At 42.7% G+C, this 23743-nt stretch overlaps 1 protein-coding gene across 11 annotated transcripts in view; it reads left to right on the top strand.

Annotated features, from left to right (window-relative positions):
- The window catches only part of LOC128915996 (protocadherin alpha-C2-like), a 174932-nt gene that overhangs the window by 108206 nt on the left and 42983 nt on the right, over positions 1-23743 (top strand). For 2 of the 11 annotated variants that reach the window (XM_054217063.1, XM_054217061.1), the window contains exon 2: positions 18883-18912. The exons of 7 other annotated variants lie outside the window; for them this stretch is intronic. In XM_054217063.1, the coding sequence (XP_054073038.1) occupies positions 18883-18912 (30 nt within the window). Of the gene's footprint in view, positions 1-16160; positions 18712-18882; positions 18913-23743 lie in introns of those variants that run through there. 2 more of the 11 variants (XM_054217064.1, XM_054217065.1) reach the window with 2 other exon arrangements.

The following is a 23743-nucleotide window of genomic DNA, read 5'->3' as shown; positions in this document are numbered from 1 at the left end:
CTGTGTTACTAACCAAAAATCCAGTCCTTAGAAATATGCAAATGGAGGACAGTAGAGTAATGAATACTTAATTAGATTAACTGAATATTTACTACACCACTGTCCTCTGTTTGTGTCTTCCAATGATTGGATATGTGTTTTGGCTGGATTAAGACAATTTTAATTTTTTAAAAATCTATCTTAGGAGGAAATTTGTCTCAGAACTTTAGAGGCTTGTAAGTCTTGAGGGCCAGTTACCTGGTAGTGGAGATTCATCAGTAAAAAATGTGATGTTACTTCATGAACAAACAGGCCGTATGAAGCTTCATGTGGGGGACTAGTTTCACAGTATCACTAAAAACTCATTAAACGAGTGCAAGAAACTTAAGAATAGAGATGTGAACAAATCAGAAGTAACAAAGATGAAGATAAATAAACAGAGATTAACTTGGTCATTAGATAATGCATCAGTATAGTAATTAAACAGAAGTATCACAAGGGAAGATAATAGATAAAATGTTTGATAGCTCAGAAATCTAATAGCTTCTTTCTTTCAATACTTTTACCTGGAGTGGAGATGCTTTGTTTCAGAGAGATACTAGCAAGACTGAAACGCATAAAGGCTTTTGTATTGCAGCAGTATGAATACCAGAAAGTAACTCATCAGTATTAACATCTGGCAGAGTTCCCATTGTGGGTGGTGTTATGTGCCAGAATGCTGGAACGAAGGATTAAAAAAGAACTGAAAGTCTTTGGTGAAAATACAATGTCAAGATTGCTCCCAGTATATGTACAGCAGGATGATAACTATGGTGTTTATGGTTGCAGGACTAAGTACCCAAAGGATAGGAATACTGATTGAGTTGTGCTTCCCTGTCTTTCCAAACCTCTTTTTGGCTCTTTCTGCTTCTGTTTGGTCCTCCTCAGTCCTTGTCCCTCATTCCTCACCATCTCCTGAGATCTAGTTCCTACTCCTAGAAATGTTTTCAGATTTTACTCTGATTTAAAATATATAACACTCTGAGAGAGGGAGCAGACCCAGTGTCCTGTTCCAACTGTGTCCTTTCCAGGACACAGAACCAGGATGCCTTTTTTGATCTCATGAACCTTGACTTTGTTGGCTGGACACGGGCTGTTTCTACAGAAATGCTTCCCCTGACCACTGCGGTAATAGTTTTGGGGTATCTGTCCGCCTTCTTTGTGAACTGGACTTGAAGGCCTCTGAACTGTGTGCCTTCAACCACTGTTCAGTGTGATAAAGAAGTCCAGGAGGACACTGCTGCTGCTGGATATTATTTTATTTTTTTCCTAACAATGTGGCCAGTAATAGACTGTATTTCAAATGCTCAATCTTGAAATCTGTCTCCAAACAGGACAGTTTGAAAAGAATATTAAATGAGAAGAATCACGCTGGGACATTGCGGGTCTATCTGGTTGTGAAAGACAATGTTTTGATTAGTACAAGAGGGGGGATTGATTTAATTGGGTACATTTGATACCATCATCACTGCTTATCACTCAGGGTCTCACATGTCCTGCTATGGTTTCTCTGTTTAAGGATGGAAGAAATACACTGAGCTCAGCTGAGTTGTTAAAAGCTAGTGTCATTTGAGGTACACCAGGACTAACAGATGTATCCCTGTAAGGTTGGCAGATATGACCTAGGGCAGGTCTGTGCCCTTCTGGAAGAGCAGCTGAGGACCAGCCAGGTCCTGCCCTCTGCATCACAGAACCATTGCCTGCTGTTGCAGGAACAGGTCTGTACAATGTGGGTTTCCCTCAGTACCGAAGAATGAGTTTTGCCATGTGTATGATCCATGCAAAATGCATAAGGTAAATCTGCATTAATACTATAGTACTAACTAGTGCTAAACACCGGATATAGTCTAGCTTTTAAAATATTATTGTATTAGGTCAGCCACTCTGACCTATTCAATAAGAACTCTTGTGCTCAAGGAAAGAAATATTGAATTCTTAGTAAATTCTAAACATAAATATTTCGTGTCACTGAGATTTTAAGAATTCTGAAGACAAGTTTGAAAACAGCTTTGCTTAATGTGTACTTCAAAAAAGACAAACAGTTCTCTCCCTTCAGCACCCATTACAAATAATAAATTATACATATGTATATGTACCTTCTTCCTTGAGACTATTTGAGTATCCTTTACAGTAATGCTTTAAACCTTGCAGTGGCCATTTGAGCCCAGATATTGCTGACATCTTGGGAACCAATTAAGACACTTGCCAAAAATGGTGAAGCCCTTGACGTAGCAGTGAACAGAACCCAGTTCTGTCTTCCTACTTCTCTGGCATGATCAGCTGCTTCTGTCACCATCTTGCTTTTGTCTTGCCCCATTTTCAAAAGCCCCAACTTAGCTCCAGTGAACTTTTTTCCCCTTCTCGTTAGTGCATTAGAGCCATTGCTTCTCAGTCCATCCTCTGGTCTTCTGATCATAGTCTGCCCCACCACATACATTGCATCTCCCCTTTTCTTTTCTTCCCCTTACAAGTACTCTCAGATGCTCTTATGTGCTGTAAATCAGAGGTGAACTTGTTGCACTGGCTAATATGAACAGAGCTATCTCACCAGTGCTGTGAAGCTAGGCATACAGGCCCTGAACTGGGAAAATGTAGTCATTGGCTTTGTGTCATCTTCCTAAAAACTTGGCCACTGTTTCACCCACGTGTGTGGCTGTCAGCCTGTGCAACACAGGATATTTTTTTTCATGCTACACTGCCAAATCCTATTTTAATACTGTGTGCGACATTACAGTTCTTATATTTTCTAAGGTCTGTTCACCACTGCCTCATTCTCTGCTGCTGTTTCCATCCAGGTAGTGAGTTGAGAGTTGCTGCTGACTTCTCTCATCTGCTCTCCTTCCTGCTCTGCTCCTTGCAACCCCTCCAGCTACCTGGAGGTAGTCCTGTTCTCCAGCAGCAATAGCAGCAGTGAGTGCTAGAGACTGTGAGGAACTGTGAAGAAGGATGCAGGAGCTGGTGCTGATGTCTCTATGTAGGTGGGGAAGTGGACCTGGAGCAGAGAGTTAATATGGCTGTGCCCTCAACCTTTGCTTTAAGTCTCTCTGGGTTGCAAAATTTGTTGTCTGTTCTTCTCTGGCCCCTTCCACATAGTGTTGTTTGGTTTTGTTTTTTCTTGGTTCCTCGCAGTGTATTCTGGCTATTGCTGTGTCTCATCCTTTCTGATTGAACCCTTACCCTCTCAGGATCTGACCTTGTGTGCAAATAGTGTCTCTCAGAGAAAAGAATCTGGAATTGTTACGTAGGAAATTAGTTTAACAGAACTGAATGCAAGATCTTATGGAAGGGAAAACTTATTTTCTTATGTAAAATTTCTGAAGTTTCCCCCTCTCACTTATTCTCTTATAGATTTTGCTCACTCACACCCACATACTCACAAACATCAGCTCATGTGCCTGATGATCACTGGTGACCAGGATCGTTTGTGTGTTCCATGCAGAAGACAAGAGAGACTAGCTATCATGGCTCCTATGTTCTCCTTCATTGGTGACAACTGGGACCTGCCATTGATTCCCTTTAGGAATGGGTGCTGTTTGGGATTTTTTGCATTGTTATTTTGTCTCACCCCTTTATAAGTCTTAGGTAAAATTCTTTAATTTCACAGTTCACTTTTTTCCTCATCTGTGTATTTTAAGGCTCCAGGTCTCGTCTCCATTTTCTTGACACCTTGTTTGAGGTCATTTTGTTCCTCTTCATTCATTTGCGTTAAATCTCCATATAGAGTCCTCTGTAGCAATTAATGCATAATTTTTCTGTTAATCCTTCTTTAGTATTTTCTTTGTGTGCTTTCACATATGCATATGCTTATATTCATACTTCCTTTATACTAATCCTAAATACATTTTTTTGCAAACCTCTACACGTAAAAAGAAAGATAATAAATTGATACACTTAAAATACAGTGGATTACAGAAAGAAAAAATATTCAGACTAGTTATGGGTAATGAACTTAACCTATTGATAGAATATTCACAAGAAGTGAGAAAGCAAAATTGTTCCTGTTTTTTTTTTTTTTTGCATAAAATTATTGGCAGACAATCTTTTGGCATGCTATCAGGTACTACTTGTAAGTGCACACTTAGAATCCAATTCTCTGTGCTGTTCTGATAACCTTATTAAAGGGAAAATACAACTGAGATTGTAGAAGTACAGTAAAGGGCATAAAATGGCTGGAACATAGATTACAAGTCAAGGGAGAAAAAGCCAAGCTTTTTGCATGTCTGTTCAGGAAGGAGTTGGGGGGCAAGGAGGGTGTGGGATCCCACTGTGTGCCAGGACCCTGAAAAGAAATACGTATATAAAACAAAAGCATTGGCAGAGAGTGTAAGTCAGGGTCAAATGCTGTTCCTCGCTCTGCTGAGTAAGAAAATCAATGGGACTTTGTCCTGAGGTCACATAATATCAGCAGAATCTGCAGTATTAACATTTTGCCCATCATACATGTGGCTATAGGTTAAAAATAGTCTGAGCACGGCACAGTTTGGGCAGATGGATTTTTTTTTTTTTTAATAGGATTTGAGGTAAAAATCTTCTAAGCTCAGAAATGCCTGCTGAGAATTAGGAGACAAAACAAAATATTTTCCTGCCCTACTTTCCCTACTCAGACATTCCTCTGTAGACACATGAAATACAGAAATCTGTGGAGCAGCGTACTGGTCTCAAAAAATCCTCACAGATTCGGTATGTTTTATGGGCGCTGTGCTCTAATCCATTCCTGCCTCTTTTGTGGCTCTCAGCTGCTCTTTAAAATAGTTGAAGGGTTTTCATTTTCTGTGTACGTGAGATCACGGTACAGCTATCAGAATTGTAGGCAAAGACCCACAGCTGAAAGCACAACCGCAATGGTGGTGAGGGTAGGGGGGTGTTAGGTATTTAACCATATTACTGAGCAAAGTGTTTCCCATCTGTGCCAAAATCTGGGTACGTTCTCTGACAGAGATTTTCCTCAATCATTTGCTCTTGGGGTGAAGTTTCTTCCTTCCCACCATATAGAGAATTGCAAGTCTATACAGGGACTAGTCTTGAGAACGCTGTAAAAGGCTGGAACCAGATGTACAGAGGTTCACTCCACACTATATCTTCTGTCATGACAGGTATGCTGAATACAAGCAGTACCCAGCCTGTGTTTGTTGTGGTGAACTCTGGAAGCCCAGAGCAACGCTGTCATTGTTCCTTTTGTTGCTCATCTGTTCTGCAGCAGGGTGATGATGTCCAGACAGTTCTATCTGCTCTGGCTTGTAGACAGTACCATAGTGGTGGCTGAGCCTCTGGCTGCAGAAAGCATGGGCATTGTGTCTGAGTGCAACAGCCAGAGGTGGAGGGGGTGATTTGCCTCTCCTCTGTGTTTCAAAAAGCATAGCTCTAATGATTTAATTTCCTGGCAAATTTGACATTGACTTTTTCAAACATCAAGAAAACTGCAATTAAACAGTTAATCCTAAAATGTAGCCTTGAAAAGTCATCTCTACACTTTTAACTCTGATTAAGTATAATTTGTTCTCTTAATTTGAGAAATTGCTGAAATTTAGGTCAGCTCTGTACAACTCAGTACAGTAGCATTTTGGGTCTGATTTTAGATTGAGAAAACCTGTCCTTCATCATTTCTGTGCTGCTTTACATATTTAGCTTCAGGAGCAAGTTGTAGCTTGCTACTGTGTAAGAATAGTGTGGATGTTTGGAACAGATGTTTGTAGCTCAGTGTTAATGTCCCATATAGCTTTGGAATGGAGATGTGCCAGGGATGAAGAAAGGACATAACTGTGACTCTCAGCTGCTGGAAGAAATGTAGAGTAACTGGAAGACTGCTTAGTTGTAACCATTGGATGATCCATCCATCTTCACACTGTGCATCTTAAACTTCTACTAGTGTCTGGGCTGCCTGGAGTGGCTGCAGGCAGTATGTTGAATGTATATTGGAATGCATTCCTGTATAGGGAATAAACACAAAACACTTAAGTCACACTTAAGATGTCACATGGGACTGAAGTTGCACATAAGTCTGCTTTGCTGAGAAAATGTACTTGGTATTAGCAGCCCAGTGTGACAGGTTAATGCATGCTTCAGCTGGTGGTGTATATTTTTTTTTGAAAACACCAGGAAGCAGTGGCAGCGGGTACAGAAGAGATGAGTCTGCTTTTTTAAAAAATTTACATTTCTTTTTTTAAATTTTTTTATTTAATCAGCAGAAGGTCTGCGACATTATAGGCTACCTAAAGATGTGTTAAGGATGGATTTGGCAGGCTAATAAAAGAAAGTTGTAGTGAAAGAATCTTTGAATAACAAAAACATGAGTTAACCATCCAGTACAAGTGGTAATACTGTTAGTACCTTAGCAGGGCAACTCTGCTGAGGAAAGGAAACCACCACGAATTCCTTCTGTGCGGTTTTGTGGCTCTTAATTGAATGTGATTGCCCATGTACAGAGCTCAATAAATTAAACATGAAATTAAAGCTTAAGGTATGCTTTTATGTCTTGAATTTATCATTTTCTAACTTGATGTACTTCCACAGATTAAGAGAATTCATGGAAATGCTATTAGCAAATGCAACCAACCTGGAAAAATCATTAGGTGAGCAGTAGACCAAGAAAGAAAAGTGCAAATGAAGGAGGAGAAAGCACCGACCTTCCAAAAAGCAAAATCTGATCTAGCACACGATGTACAGGTTATAGTTAGGGCATTGACAGTCAATACCTCTAACATGCTCAAAGGCAAACTTAGGTCATCGTTAAAGCAGTGTGATAACAAACCTGTGTGATTGCCAGCTCCTCTTCAGATCCAAAGTAGGCAGTTTCAGATTGAGGTGGTTAACTTCTAAGAGACACTTAGGAGTAAGCAGGGAGCAGAAATAAAGTTAATAGATGTAACTCAATATATGTTTTCAAGAAAGTGAATACAACATACTTGGGTACTTCTGTCTATTAAAGAGAGGCACTGACAGGCTCTAGAGAAAATGCTGTGAGTCTTTCTCAGCAGTGAAGAAGGTCACTGTTCCTCATATTACTCCTTGCCTGTACTTTTGATTCTCGCTATCTATTTTTATACTTAGGTCTCTGTTTCCATTGGTTCCGTGACACTGTTTGGTGCTTAGCTTCCTACTTTACCTGAGTTGTGTAGACAAAAATGAAGGAAAAAGGAGACATCAGCATCCCTTCTCAGCATCATTTTGGAACACAGTAACTTTCTTGTATATCCAAAAGGACAAATGCAAAAGTCCTAGGACTCTGAGGGGAAGGAAATATGGAAAATCAACTTAAAGAGAGAAAGTGAGTGGATGACTGTTGTGTGAAAAGGGGCAAAGTAGTTTTGGCAGAAAATAAACCCCCTTGCATTCTAACACTCCTCACCGAGGTGGGAGGCTAGGTGCGGCTAGGTTTAAATTCTGAGTGATGCCCAATTCACCACTATCGGTGCAGATGCGTTTAATATGTATTAAACTATTACAATTTGGATACACTAATAGTGGACTGCACCTTCAGTCTAGTCGTGCTCCTGAACTAGCACGGCCACTCTCGAGTCTTTGGTTGCGTTCAGTGAGAAACCGAAACGACTTGCTACTTAAACAGTGCAGTTTATTTAAACAACAGATATATAGGTTCTTAGGATTGCTGGTGATAAATACACTGTCTGCAAAGCACGTGCAAATAAAGGTGTTGTTAAGTATACAAAGCACACAACAAAGTTATAAACAATACAGCCTGGCTATAAATGTAGGAGAGAGATTCTCTAGAGAAATTTCTAAGTTCCACAAGGAAACACTCGGTATAGTCTAAGTCTTACCCAAAGGCATCCCTATGGGGGGAAGAAAGGCTCAGCCCGTCGACTGGTCCCGGGAGTCAGTGATGGAGTTCTCCCAACTTGTTCGCGATGGTGTCTTCCCTAATATCCCCCCTCTCTCAGGCTATTTTTATACTATTTTTTTATCTTCAAAGTGGAGTTTGAGTGACTTTAGTCATAAATACTTTTATTATTATTGGTGTACTCAAGGAGGAGTGGTTGCACCTTGGGGGCTGGTAGCCTCTGGGATGGAGGTGTGTTTTGGTGCATTGTAATGAGCGAAGTTTGCACAAAGGAAAGCATTTCATCAAAATTTGACAAAATGTTGCCTCGGGTAGCGAGTAGGGCCACTTGTCTGTTTCGTAGTAAGCAAGTAGGCAGCTTATCTGTTCTGTAGTACCATCTCATTCCCATATCTGATATTTGTCACAAGGGAAGGCCACGGAACAATTGTGTTCCATTCCATCCCTTGTGTAGTTTCGCAAACAGCCTTGTACAGGGAATCACAGATGTTGCATTCTTCGTGTGCCAGCTGCGGCTGTGGCTGTATTCTACCTCAGAAGCCTCTTGATTTTATGACTTTCCTTAATGTGTGAACAATGCTGTACTTTTGTATTCTTGGCCAATTTAGTAATTATTCCACAATGACTCAGGCAAAAGTGAGAGAGCTAGATGGACTGAGTGAAAATGGAGTAGAAAATAACTGTATGTACTAGAGGTAGAAGATGGAAAGAGGAGAATATTCAGTGGAAAGAGACAAGATAGAGAAATATATAGAAACCAAAATAAAAAAAAAAAGAAAAAAGAGAAGGATAGTATAAATAAAAGATGGATAGTTGAAGTTAAGCTGTGGCTAGTAATAGAAAAAAATCACATATGAAACAAATATTTAAGAAGGAGAACAGATAAATGGGGAAAAAAAAAAGAAAGGATGGGTTTAAGAGCCAGTCTGTGAGCAAGAAGACAATACTGGCAGATTTAGAGCTGCCAGTCCAACTTGGATGTCCATTTAGGAGAGCTCGGGAGTCATTAATGGAGACTTGAACTGATAGGACCATCCAATTCTAGTAGAAGGTCCTGTTTAGTTGGATAAATAAAACAATCTTTTAAGTAACTTTGTGCCAGAATGTACCTGTTCCTCAGAAATATGGCTTACTGGTAGACCCTTCAGATCTGAGATCTTATGGGAGGTTTAAAGTTAACAAAATACTAGTATGCCCAAACATGAGAATAATATGTATGAAATGCTTCATGTATGAATGCACCCCCCCCCCCCCCAAATAGGTGAAGGACTACCTAACTAATAATTAAATTTTGTGGATAGGATAGGATAGGAAAATGGTGACATTAGTAAAAAGAATAAAAGGTGCTATTGCAGATGTAATGATACTGGTTATGCATTACGAGAAGGTGTCATCAGGATCTGGTAATATGAACAAGAAATGGGAGGACTCCTGCTGTGAAAATAGTTTATCATCACTAACAAACACAGGTGTGTGTGTATTAGAAGTAACACAAAAGTTATAAAACATTAGAACTATACCATACTATACTATACTATCACTGTACTGTGAATTGTATCCCAGGGTGGTTTAGTATAAAGTCAATAAAACTTCTTGGAGGAAAACCAGGTTTCTACCATCTCTTCCTTTCCAAGTGAGCATCTCAGGTATGAGGATCCAGGATGATATGTCTTATATTGCCGTTCTCTTTGACCTAGAATGGCTTAAGTTTTTGCCTTGTTTCAATAAGGAGGTAGAGGACTTCCTGTGGCTTATGAAGGCACTTTCTAGGGAGATGACGAAAGAAGTTTAAACTCCTTAAAGCAGAAAATGAAGTTGAGCCTTCAGTTTCTGGGCAACTGCTCTGACACATTCCTATACAGTTTCAAGAAGGGGACAGCTACCTTGTAACTTTGTCCCAGTTCTCAAACTGTAAAGAGCAGCATGCAACACAAGTGAAGAGAAGCATGCAGTGAGGCAGTAGCCAGAGTTAGGGAAACAAATGAAGTGATAATCATCTGGAAGAGATTTGTTTGACTAGAGTGTGTCTCAACCAGTTCACTGAGCTGAAACTTGGCAGTGATGGCTTGCACTGAAGAATCACAGTCTGCATAGAAGCGTGACAAAGACTGTGGCAAGACAAGAAGACATTTGGCAGTAGGCTTTGTGGTGACTTTGGAAAGATGAACGTTACTTTGTCAATGTCAGAATTGTTAATGTCCTTCCGTTTAGAATGGTGCAGTATGTGACATTATGGTCAATAAATTACTGAAGGGATTTTGAAGTCATCAGAAAAATACAGCAGAAGACAAACAGAATGAGTCAGAGAGATATCCATCCTTAAATTTTAGACTGGAAGTGACAAATAATTCAAAGTACACTGGCAACCAGGTCAAGCAAAGAAATGTATTTTCTGAGTGTCTTTGTTCTATGTGGTTTGTCTGACTTCAGGTTCACAACACAGATCCCTCTCCATATCCCAACCCACCACCTGTTTTCCTTACATACTGTTTTCTAGGATAACAAAAAGTACACTACTGCAAAGAAATTGTGACCTAAATGCAAACAGGATTTTTTCTGGCTGTTCAGCAGCCTTCGTTCCCATAATAGCAATAATCCGGTTTCAGATGTCTGGGATAGAAAAAAAAAAAAAATCACACCGGTTAAATTCATACCAATGTGAAAAATGGATTTAGGGACAGATACTAAAGAACAGAGCCTATCCAATGGACCAATTTGGCACCATACCTATCTATTTCAAACAAGGGAGGGGCAAGTTGCATGTGAAAAGATGAGTTGTCAAGAAGTAATTCAAGTGTGGAAGATGTCTTGAACATAGGAGCAAAGAAGTTGGACATAGAAACAAGAATTTTGCATTACCTCAGGGAGGCATTTTGCAGTATTTTTAGGAAGAAGGAGAATCCCACGTTCCCAGAAAATCCCACACAGAGAATGCAGACCATATACTGAAAGAGATCTGGTTTAACTGCAGGGCTCTATTTTTAAAGGGTTGCTCAGTGGCTGTGTTCAAACTGCAGAACCTACTCTCATCTTTTGGGATGTTTGAGATCAGATTGCTAAAATGAGACTGATGGAGTCTTGTCAGGCAGGAAGGCACTGTAGGGTATGAATCCCTTTCAGTCCTGCCTTTACATTGCCTTATCATCTCTAGGCAGTATCTTTCTGATCAGATAGTAGTTGAGACATGGGAAGTCACCAGAAACAATCCTTTACATATTCTCCTTCAGAGAAGAGTGGGGAGGGAGGCATGACTGAAGTAGGGTGCAGAAGGCGGCAGGAATCCCAAGAGAGTGAAGTGAAAGATGGGGTTGGACTGCAGTAGTAGTGTAAGTGTCCCCTGAAATTATCAAGATGGTTTTTACATAGATCTCATGAGTACCCATGGGCTAGAAGACCATGCTACAGTCCACCATCTTACTGGAAAGAACTGCGTACAAGAAACTCCACAAATCTGAGTCACTGCCTTACAGTTTATGGATGTTGTTTTCCACTGTGGTTGATGTAATCTGGCCTGTGACTGATGGCTGTTCCTTTCCTCTGGACTTGATTTAATTCTAAGGCAGACAAATTGTAGGCACCACATGCAAGCAGACACAGAGAGAAAATCTAGGTTTTTCTAGAGAATGACACTACTTACCTACTTGTTATGTCTAAACTATATGGATTCTCTAGACTTGTCTCCATCTTCCTTTGCATGCTGTTTTATCAGTAAGCAGAAATTGTGTGTGCATTTATATGTTATGCAAGTAATCTCAGTGTCCCTGAAAACTTACATGCTGACAAAAGTACATGTAAAATCTAGAGCCTGATCCTTGGAGCTGGTGACTTTCCACCAGTTCATAAAGGAGCTACATTGCAGCATTGAGTTGTTGGATATCATGTTTCAGGGATGTGAGTTACTGAAGGTGATACTATTTACAAAGAAGCAAAATGTCATTTCAGATGTTGAAATAACTTGGAGTTCTTCAGTTAACATGTTGGTTTTTTTTCACATTTTCCTGTTTTTTATTATGCCTTTCTCTCTCCTTCTGCTGTGTGAGACTCAGAAATAGCCAGAGGAAGGACTCTGCATAGTGTTCTGCAATGAAGCAAATTGAACACAGGTTTATTACTGCTCAAGCAAATTTAAGTGGTTCTAGTTACAGTGTTATATAAAAATGTTCCTTGTACAGCTGTGATTTGAAATGGATGAACTTTTCAAGGCCCTAAATACCTACAGAACTGTATCTGTGTATAACTGTATTGCTCCCAAGAGAAATATCTGCCCAGAAATATTTCTGTGGCGCTGCGTTACACTGCTCCTAATTCAGGCATATCTATATGTAGAACTGTTTCAAGGAAGGCTTGCATAGGAACGTGAGAACTTTTCATACTAAAATAGTTATATTACTACAACCTCTAGCATAGATATATGCCAGCGTATTACTATTGTGATATATACTTAATTTTCTTCTGCAGGACTTGATAAAACCAGTGTGTTCTTTGCTACGCCCATATATTTGTACTCACATTAAAGGACACGTACCATTTAATTTAACCAAGCTAATTAAAGTGGTGCAATTTTTGTATGTCAGCAAAACCCAATAGGCCAGTGTATATAAATGCTGCATACAGGCAGCATCCAATCACTTCAGGGGTTATCAGGTTTATCAGCAGATGGACATTTGGGTCTGGTATGTTTTATCAGCTGTTTTTGCTGCAGGGATGGATTCTGATGCCGTTGCTCATGTGGTTTCATCTGAAATTTTGAAACACCTTCAAAGCTCACTAAACAAAAATTTGATGCTTAGATGAAATTTCAAGAAATTACTGGAAAACAAAACTCTGGGGAAAAGAAAACTAGAAAGCCCCTAAGCCTCAATTCAGTTGAAACTGAAATTATGTTTTTCTGTGTTTCAATTTTTGCCTTTTGCTAGAAAAATCAATATTACTACAGGACAGATCCTGAAGTGTTTTCTCAATGGAAGTTTTTCCTGAATTAAAAATCAAGGCCTTCAGGACTGAGTCAGCATTACCACTGAAGCTGATGGAAATAATTAAAATTATTGTGGCCATGGATGAAGTTTATATAGATTTAAAGGGACTTGGGGAACATTTAATCAGAATAGAACAAGTTTCAGGATATCACTTATAAACTGTGTAGTCAGCATAAACTGTATAAAGCTAACATTTTGACAGACTGTTACATTTGTACAGTGCTACTGTAAATAAGCCAAGCTACAGTATTAATTTGTAAAATGAAAATCAGAGTACCTATTTTATGGGTGCTGTAAAACTTACAAAAAGGCAAGAAGCCAGACAATCCTAGGATTTACGATTCTGAAATTAGGAGAAAAATTTTCTAGGAACCTGAGGTTTAGAAAGATGTTTGACGGGAATGAAAATGTTATGGATTATGTTCTAGAATGGGTTGGTTAAGTGTGTGTGTGTGTTATCTCTGTTCAGTTTTACATTCTGTGGAGTTTTGCAAAATTTTGGATGTGCATAGTCTTAGCTGTTCTCAGAGCTCTAGGACGTGAAGAAAGATGAACCTAGGTAGGGTGTAACTAGTGAGGTGAGCCAGGATTTGAATGTTGATCAGCCCTTCCTTGCTGGGAGACCCAGCTGGAATGCAGTAGGGCAGAGCCTGAATGTCTATCAGAAGTAATTCATTGGGTCTAGGAACAGTGTGAAAGATTCCTTGCTGGCATTAAAAAACCCTGGATGTATGATTGGTGTGTTTCATTCACACACTGTAAGTAAAATTGGCTTGTGGCTAGAAAGGCATTGCCTACAGAGATAAGTTTTGTTTACCCACCACTTCTTAGCAAGGGCATTGTCCGTTTCCAGGAGAGCCTGTACCAGTATGTTCCATAAGGCAGAGCCTTAGATCTTGCCAATGTTGCCATGGCTTTTGGCCTTTTATTGGTGTTCTGTATGTTTGTTAGAGGACTTCGTGGCTGTACACATGGGAGGTGTGGGGCAGAGATAATCCATGGACTGTCTGGGTGAAGCCACTGTTTCATTGTCTGGAAAACTGAGGGTGTGTCCCTTCAGGCTTCTGTTTTACATGGTGACTGCAAGTTGTTTTGACACACGGATGCATAGTTAATGTATTTTAGTGCTGATATAGCTTTTATGTAGCTTTTAGCAAGGTGTTGTTTTGGGGGGATTTTTTGTTTTGTTTTGTTTGTTTGCTGGTTTGTGTTTTTTGTTTTTTTTTTTTTTCCTTTTTTTTTTTTTTTTTGTGTCAGGCTGTCAGGGCATTTTGTTCTGAATCTGTGAATATAGTGATCTTGAATGTGGGTAGCTAGCCAAAAACTTAAAGCTGATTTATTTTCAAGTGTTTGGCTCCTGTTTAAACAACTGGATGAAATGGGCACATTTCCACGTGTTCTAGGCACTTGGCATCTCTATCTGCCCTTCTTGGTCTGCACAGACCTATGTTTATCCTACTTAAAAAGACAAGCAGGGTTGGGCAGTTCCACAGCAGTATTTGCAGACACTGGGGTACTGGGCGCATTAGAATAAATATGTGGGCAAATATTTGGTCCACAAAAATGGTCTGAGAATCAAATGAACCCATCAGCCAAAACATAAATAGGGTAATCCTGCTCTTAATGTTGTCTCTTCTGATAATGGTGGCCACTGATAAAAGCTGATAGACTGGTAATTTTTCTTAGCAGTGCTGAGTCAGAATTGGGACGACTGTTCTTTGGGGTTTGTGCATCAGGTACATTACAGTAAAAACCTTTGGGATTTATGGTGTGAGGTTGTAATATGGTGAGAGGTACCCAGGCCCACAGAGGGCAATGAAAGAGGTTTTAGCTGAATGTTTGGGTTGCCCTCTCCCCTTGATAGACCAGCCCGATTCAGTGAGGATTCATTGTACATTCCAAAATATTTTGTGAGGCAAGCCAGGAAAAAAACATCAGGGGGATAAATATTAGCAGAGAAGCCCATTTCTCCACTGGGTGGTAGGTACAACATAGTTGCACCCCTGGCAGACTATGTCATAGAATCAGAATACCAGGTTGGAAAGGACCTAAAGGATCATCTGGTCCAATCTTTCAGGGACTTTCTGGTCCTGTGGTTTGTCTCATTAAATATGTCATCTTAGTGACTTAGATGTTGTATGAATGAACGCTTAAGTTTATTTCCTTTGCTGGAATTTGTGGCACTGGGGTAAAACTTACCATGGCTGCAGCCCGCTCACCTCCACTGCTGAGGTTCAATTTGATGGCCCTGTTTGTCAGTCCTCCATCACAAGGGTAGAAGAGGAAAAAACTGTAACTAGAAAACAGATTGTGCTGCATCTTCTCTCCAGCTGCGCTTGATCACCTCGAGCCTGTGTGTTGCATTGGATGAGAAACTGAAGCCCACCTTCAATGCTCCTAACTCGTGGGTGTGACTTGCAGAATTCTACCAGCCCAGCTGCTATCGGGGCACGGCAGCTGCAGCAAGGGTGAGAGGAAGCTGAGCAGGAGGAAGGTGGAAGCCGGGCAGGGGGGTCCGCGGGGGTTGGGCAGAGGGACGGTACTGCAGCAAGGATGAATCTCCGACGGAGCAGAGAGGCAGGTCTCCAAGAAAGAGGTCGTCAAACACACTGCAGCAGCACACAGACGGCACCAGACCTGGCTGGAGGCCCATTTTTTTTCGGAGCCCTGCGCTGATTTAACCCTCCCAAGCGGATGTACTTTAGCACTGCTGCAGCAGGTCCAGAAGTGCAGGCGGTTTGCGGCCCTTCTCCCCCCACCCCCACCCCACCCCACCCCCGCCATCCTCCTCCCCGCGCCCCCGAAGCTTCAGCAGCGAAACCGCGGCGGAGACGAGGGGCGGCGGCGCGGGAGCCGCACCCCTCCCGGCTCGGCAGCGAGAGCCCGCCGCCACCGGGAGCGAGGGGCCCGGCTCACCGAGGGGCCGCAACACGTGGGTGAGGAGGGTGCGGCGGGGCCGGGAGTGCGGGTCCGGGCGGCCCCGGGCTCCGGGCTCGGGCAGGCAGCGGGCGCGGGGGCGGCTCCCGCCGGCAGCCGTGTCGCTGTTCCCTGCCCAGGTGCTGAACCGGAGCCAGCCGCGGCTTAGCGTCCTCCCCCGCCTCCTCCCGCGCAGCAGCTGGAGCAGGAGAAAGCGGATCCGGCGAGTCCCGGTCCCTCCTCCTTCCTCCTCCTCCTCCTCCTCCTCCTCCTCCTTCTTCTCTTCCCCGGAGCCGCCGGAGGGAGAGAGGTCGGAGCCGCCGCCTCGGGCAGCTGGCGAGCATGGACCGGGCGGCGGCGGGGCCGGAGGCGGCCGGCGGCTGCTGCTTGCCGCTTGCATGAAGCGTCCGGGCGGCGGCGGGGAGTGAGGCCGGGCCAGGGCCGGGCGAGGCGGCTCCGGACTCCGGCAGCTCCCCACCCCCGCCGGCCATGGCGGCGGCTGCTCGGCGGAGCCGCGGCGGGGTGGTGGTGCTGGGCCTGCTGCTGCTGGGGCTGTGCGTTGGGCGGGCGGCCGGCGGGCCGCTCCGCTACTCGGTGCGGGAGGAGCTGCCGCACGGCGCCTTCGTGGGCAGCGTGGCGAGCGACCTGGGCGTGGATCCGCGGCGACTGGCGGCCAGAGGAGCGCGGCTTACCTCGGGCAGCGGCCGGCAATACCTGGAGCTGGAGCTGGGCCGCGGGGCGCTGCTGGTGCGGGAGCGCATGGACCGCGAGGCCCTCTGCGAGCTGAGCCCCTCCTGCTTCCTCAGCCTGGAGTTGGTCATCGAGCAGCCCATCGAGGTGCATAACGTGGAGGTGGAGGTGCTGGACATCAACGACAATGCGCCGCGCTTCCCTCGCCAGGATTACCGGCTGGAGATCAGTGAGTCCGCTGTGCCCGGGGCCCGCTTCCACATTGAGAGTGCCCAGGACCCTGATGTGGGCACCAATTCTGTGCAGAGCTACCAGCTTAGCCCCAGCCACCACTTTGCCCTGGACCTTAAAGGTTTCCAGAGCGGCAGCAAGCTCCTGGAGCTGGTGCTGCAGCAACCACTGGACCGGGAGCAGAGTGCCCTGCAGCAGCTGGTGCTCACTGCAGTGGATGGTGGAGACCCCCCCAAGTCTGGTACAGCCCAGATCTCTGTGAGAGTTGTGGATACCAATGACAATCCACCTGCATTTGACCGCTCCACCTACACCGTGAGCCTTCTGGAGAACTCCCTGCCTGGAACATTAGTGGTCAAACTCAATGCCTCAGACCCTGATGAGGGCTCCAACGGGGATGTGATCTACTCCTTTGGCAGCTACACCCCACAGAAGGTGAGGCAGCTCTTTAGTGTAGACCCACATTCAGGGGAGGTGCGGGTTAACGGTACCTTGGACTATGAAGAGGCATCCTCCTATGAGATCTATGTGCAAGCCACTGATCAGGGCCCTGTCTCTATGGCTGGGCACTGCAAAGTCCTGGTGAACATTGTGGATGCCAACGACAATGTTCCTGAGGTGGTCCTCACCTCCCTGTACAGCCCAGTGCCAGAGGATGCAAAAGCAGGAACTGTGGTGGCCCTGATGAGTGTCACTGACCAGGACTCAGGGCTGAACAAGCAAGTGACTCTGCGTATTCCCCCTGGCCTCCCCTTCACACTCAACTCTTTCAAGAACTCCTACACCTTGATCACCCAGGGCAAACTGGACCATGAGAAAGCAGCAGCCTACAACATCACAGTTACGGCTACTGACTCTGGGAGCCCTCCTCTTTCCTCCCAGAAGGTGATCCATGTGGAGATCTCTGACATCAATGACAATCCTCCACGATTCGAGGAACCTGTCTACTCAGTTTACATCCCTGAGAACAACCCCATTGGAGCCTTGCTGTGCACTATCAAAGCCATTGACCCAGACGTCGCCGAAAATGCCTATGTATCCTATTCTCTACTAGATGGGGAGATTGAAGGGCTACCTGTTGCTTCCTATGTCTCCATTAAATCTGATAGTGGCAACATGTATGCTGTCAGGTCCTTTGACTATGAGACACTAAGGGAGTTTCAGGTGGTTGTCCAGGCTCAGGATGCCGGGATCCCACCACTGAGCAGCACTGCCACTGTCTACATCTATGTGGTGGATGAGAATGACCATGCTCCGCAGATTCTGTATCCTACCTCAACCAACACTTCAGCAGCCCTGGAGATGATCCCACGCTCGGCATATGCTGGATATTTGGTAACAAAAATTATAGCCATTGATGGAGACTCAGGACAAAATGCCTGGTTGTTCTTCCACCTGGTGCAAACCTCAGATCCAGGTTTGTTCAGGATAGAGCTCCATACTGGGGAGATTAGGACTACTCGCAAACTGGGGGAGGACAGCACACCTACTTTCAACCTGACGGTGGAGGTGAGAGACAATGGAGACCCACCAATGTCCTCATCAGTAGCCATCACTGTTGCCGTGGTGGACAGAGTTTCCAAAATCATCCCCGATAGAAGAAGGCACATTAAAAGTCCGAGCAATTACTCAGAGATTACTCTTTATCTCATTATCGCTTTGAGCGCCATCTCCTTTGTTTTCCTTTTCACAATCATTGGGCTTACTGTTATCAAGTGCTACAGATACAGTCTGTATGGAGACTCCTGCTGTGCAGGGTTCTGTGGGGTCAGAGAACGGTGCCCTGCTGAATTGTACAAGCAGGCCAACAACAACATCGATGCTAGGTTGCCCCAAGGTTTAAAAGTACAACCCCATTTCATTGAAGTGCGGGGCAATGGGTCTCTCACTAAGACCTACTGCTATAAGGCATGCCTAACTGCAGGATCAGGAAGTGACACTTTTATGTTTTACAATACCTGTGGCCCAACAGGAACTACTGGTCCCTCTGCAGTGATGACTGAGAGGCATCTGACAGGACAGAGTGGGCAGAGTGCACAAAACCTGATCATACTTAAAAATGACTCCATTACTCCTAATGAGGTGAGACTACGTTGATAAATGGTCAGCACAGTGCTCTGAGCAAATCCACACTTAAGCAGAGGTTCAAACTGGAAAATTCAGATTAAGCGTATTCCCTTTTGGGCTCACTGACACACAGCTATGAAATGTGGTTCCAAGTAATCTAATCTGTGCAATGCATTTTGTTTCTAGGTAAATACTGGGACTTTCAGGGTCCGTTTGGTAAGTTCGGTATATGTGTCTGAGATTCGCTTCATTTTTGCAGCATATACTGTATAGAGTATTGCCTCCTTCCCTTTTCTCTTACAGATCTAAAATTGCCTGCTGCCACAGAGTGTTAGGGAGTGACACATGTGGTCTTAAAGTTTTAATGTTGAAACTAATATTGCAGGAAAAAAATTTAAAAAGTGCTTAGCCTGGAAATCAATAGATTACTTTATGGCAGTTATAGATGTTTGCTACTTCATTGATTTCATCCCTGGGCCAAGCTGTTGAATTTAGATCATTGCAATAATATGCTTTGCTTACTAATATGGGCATATTTTAGTTGTCTGAAAACTGCAATCCCTCCTTTGATATAATGTTTGTTCTACCCACTGCTGTGTTTCGTGCGTTCTGGACAGTAACAATGCAGTGACATCTTTGTAGAGAATTACAGCAAGTTACTGTCGTTATGTTACAGTGTGACAACTTCTAACCTGCTGGGTTGCTATTGAAAATTGTTTAATACCTATGGTTTGTCCAGCAGTGTATTAACCTTTTCAATATTTTCCCACAGTGAAGAATTAATGGTTGCTTTATGCTAGCATACAGGCAGTCTGCAGTTAGCGTGTGGTTTGCCTGCTCTGTACAGTTTCCTTTCTACATATAGTGCAACTAAACCCAGAAGCTCTCACCGGAGAGACTAATTTTGGTTCACAAAATGAAAATTTTGCAATTACTGTGCATTGTTTGTACCCTACAATTGCAGCAGATATAAGATTGGTTTGTGCATTAATGTGTGCTATGCCTCCAGATGTGGGAAAACTAGGGGAGTAACTGTGGTGGGATAGAAAGGAGCCTGACTTGTGTATTCTTGACACAGAAATATAGTTTATTTCTTTATAATTTTTCACATATGAAGATGTTAGCATCTTTTGCAACTGCTGTTTAGTTACACAAAGATGCACAGATGTTAAGGACTAGCAAGTCTTCCATTAAAAATGCTTTTAGAGAGTAATAATCATTCATTCAAAACTAATCCATTTAAAAGTAATGTAGTGCTTTTCTATAAATCACAGTGGCAGGGTATGATGGAAGTATTTTTTCTTTTCCTACAGTTTTTGTACCTTAAAATCTTTCTCAGTATAGTAAAAGGCCTGGAATCTGTTTGATATAGGAGGGAACATGAAACATATTCTGTAAGTATGTATGCTGAAGAATCAAAGCGTGAAATACACACCTTCCATCTGATTTTCTGTGGGGAAAAAAGAGGAGCTATAATTGAAAAATGGCTTAACTTTGGATGCAGGACCGAGAGGAAATTAGTCTAACGGACAGATTCTATCACATTTTAGGGAATCAATCCATTGCATGCAATGAATTAGCAAGTTTTGAAACAGCAGTGCAGATCAGGCAGTGGCAACAAAGCCAGCCCAGACTTGGAGTACAAAAGTAGAGAGATGTATAGAACAAAGTAAAAAAATGCCTGCCTGTGTGGAGTTAGAATCCAAAAGAGCAATCAATAATTCAAATAGTTCTGTATGATTTAAACAGGGGTAAAATTCTGACAAGTTCTGCTTGTCATAAGTTCGTTTCTTAGGTCTCTTCTTCTTAAACTGTGCTGCGGTAGTGCATAGTATGAAGAAGTGTCAATGCCAGGTGTACATGAGAAAATGGGTGAATGTAATGCTATTCACTAATTACTAGTTCCTAACTAATTACATACTATAAAATCTTGTCTTTCCCTTGTTTCAAGCTCAGCATATGCACTGAAAATGCCATCCATTGCTTAGCAACACTGAATTCTACTTTTTAAAGATAATGATCTTTGTATTACTAGATCTTCAGAGAACCGTGTTTCTCTTTTTAGTTAAAGTGAACTTTTAATTAGTCTTTAAAAACCCATGCCTTCACCTGTGAAGCATAGCAACAGACATCATTGTCCTTGCGTTGATTTACAAAGTTAATCTCTGATGTTTATGTTATTTTGGGGTAATGTGAAAAGGTCTTTTTTTTCTTTTTCTTTTTTTCCCCCCTATTTCCAGTTTTTGGAAATCGATCTTCTCTTTGTTGTTCTGTGATGAGGATGGAACCAGGTGAATGGGCTTTCTATGTGTGCTTATCGTACATAGGGTCTCACGAAGGCTAATATTTTGCAAATGTTGTTATGCAGTGAGAGGAAAAATATTTCAAAGTTATTTGGGATTATCTCAGTAACACTCGACGCAATAAGGTCTTAGTCCTTTTCATATTTATTAGTAAGGTCAAAGATGTTAATGATTACTTTACACTAAGTTGTGACTGACTGCATTGGGCCATTAGAAGGATGCAAGGGAAGGGAAAAAGTGTATGAAGGTTAGGTAGGGAATTCTTTGTATTTTTTGAAGTGCTGATTCCTATGTGACTATTTTGACTTGTACTGCTAGTGTTGTGATGGTGGAGTGGGAGCTTGTTTCTGCAAGACGGCCTGTGCTTCTGCATTCACCCTGCTTGCCTGTATGGTCCTTTATAGGTTTATAAGAATATCTCAAGCCAAGTGTGTTTTGTAAAAGAAGAAATGTACTAACACAGCTGCACTAAAAAATTTAGAGACAGTTATTGCTGGCAGGAGGCTGGTGATAAGGAGCAGAATGCGGGGTTAATGGGTATGTCTCTCTCATCGGCTTGATAGCTACTGCAGGGTGACCAGGCAGGCAGCGTGGGCAAAATACAGAGACAGCAAAATACTGTGCGTTCATTGCTGTCCCTGTGCAAGGTTATGGGTAGCCCGGATTCCTGCCTTTTGAGAGGGGAGGTGCAGGCAGATGTGAAGGGGGTGTGTGAAGATGTGATTTTGTTACCGGGCAGTGATGATCCATCATTTTCAGGAAAGGTTTCAGTGCTTTAGTCTGGAGTCCCTTTCCTCATATGCCTGTGAAGATGCTGAGTGATGTCTGAGAGGTGTCTGGTCCTTGGTTTGTCTTTTCATCTCTCCCTTCTTGTTCTTATATTCTGTGCAGTTAAGCTCATTCATTATGTCTTGCATCTCATAGCAACCTTTTCCCTTCAATGCAGGGAATAACAGTCAAACCAACATATGTTTTAACTGGAGTTTTCTAGTGGAGAAGGCAGCCTGGCACATTCCTAATGATGAGTGGGCCGTCTGGGTACTTGATAGAACTAGATATCAGCTCTTCTGATAATACATTTCCTTGTACCCAGCCCAGTTTTATGGCTGTTTGCTCTGCTTCTGGCTCTTCCTCTGTGTTTTGCACTTCAAAACCAGCTTGCTAAACACGTGGAGAAAACAAAACAACACTTGAGTTGAACACATCTTGATACTGCTTTAAAACGCAAGTATGTTTTGAAGTGTCTAAATCTAGTAAACCCACAGCATTGTCTGGAGCAGCCTTTCCAAGAGATTTCTCACAGAGGCTTTAAAGGTATTAATGGTGGAATATCTTACAATCTCGGTTCAAGAACTTAAGCCTTTAAGAAATTCTCCAGCCCCGCTGACATTGTAAAGGTTAACTATAAATGTTTGTTCTTTTGTTCAGTGGCAGTATCCAGTCCTGTTCTGCTAAGCAGGGACAGTGCTCTGTGCTTCAGGGCAGTCAGACTCTTGGTTTGATGCTTACTGCTGTGCCAGCAGAGATTTGCATCCAATATTAAGCAGAGGAGTTTTTCTTCTCTTGGAACTCATTAAATATACTTTACAGGAGCACTTGCCTGTTTCCTTCACCTTAGTTTTCTTAGAATTAGGAATGCAAATGAACACTGCCAGGAAGAGAATCTTTGGGTTTCTGAATCATGCCCTTTTCCAGTTTCCATTCTCATTTCTTGTATGATAAGCACATGTTCAGACTACAAATAGTTTGTTTTCCACATCAAATTAATTCTAAACATTTACAGAAGGAAAGCAAGAATAGAAGCCTCTGCTTCCCCACATCTGTCAGCATTGTGTCACTGGAAAATAAGCAGAGCTGTGTGTGGTCAGGGGTTTTAAAAGGCCTTTTATTATTGCTTCAAAGTGGATGTATTTGATAAATACACCTTAAGTCATTCTGTCATGCACTTGTGTGGAAATAGGAATGGAGTGGGATGCTTTTAGCAGTCTCATCATCTGGTGACTGTTTGTAAATGTTTGATTCACACTTCTCTACCTTAAACAAGCCCTGTTCCAACACCCACTGAAGTCAATGGGAGACTGCATTGATTTTCATGAATATGGGATCAGGACAACATTAAAAAATTTTAGAAATTCCTTCTATCCCAGGGACAAATCCTTACTGTGTTTAAGTATTGGCTAAAAAAGAGGACTGAGCAAAATGTTTGTAACAATGTGTTTTAAATCAAATATATTCTCTGTGAACAAATGAAATGATTCTTAAATTAACCCGTGCTGTGCGATTTGAAAAATGTGTGAAATTTTGCATGAGCTTTTTTGCTACTAAGGTATTAAGGTTGCTACATTTTATATTATACATTCACTTTGTTTATTAGACTTTCAGAAAGGGTTGGTTGTTTATGACTAGCGACATTAATGCTTGCAGTGATGTGGCTGGCAGACTGTAACCTTAGTGCCTGGAAGTATCAGTAGGAGCAAACTGTTGGCATGAGGTGTTCACCTGGTGCAGTGGCAACCACTTCTATAGGCACCTGGATAGGTTTTGACTGATCTCACAAATATGGTGATGTGTGCTGTTACTAAATCAGAAGCAGCAGCTGATGGGAGAAACAGGGCATGGTTGATTTCTTCTGTTCTGGGTCGCGTGATTTCCCACACCTCCACTGAAGAGTGGTAAGTACAGGAACACTGAACTTGATACATGGCCTCCAAAAATCTCTAAGGGAAATGGCAAGCTAAGATTGC

The sequence above is a fragment of the Rissa tridactyla genome, chromosome 11, assembly GCF_028500815.1.
Source record: "Rissa tridactyla isolate bRisTri1 chromosome 11, bRisTri1.patW.cur.20221130, whole genome shotgun sequence".
Taxonomy (NCBI): Eukaryota; Metazoa; Chordata; class Aves; order Charadriiformes; family Laridae; genus Rissa; species Rissa tridactyla.
Note: the sequence above shows the minus strand (reverse complement) of the source record. Positions and strands in the feature narration are given on the sequence as shown.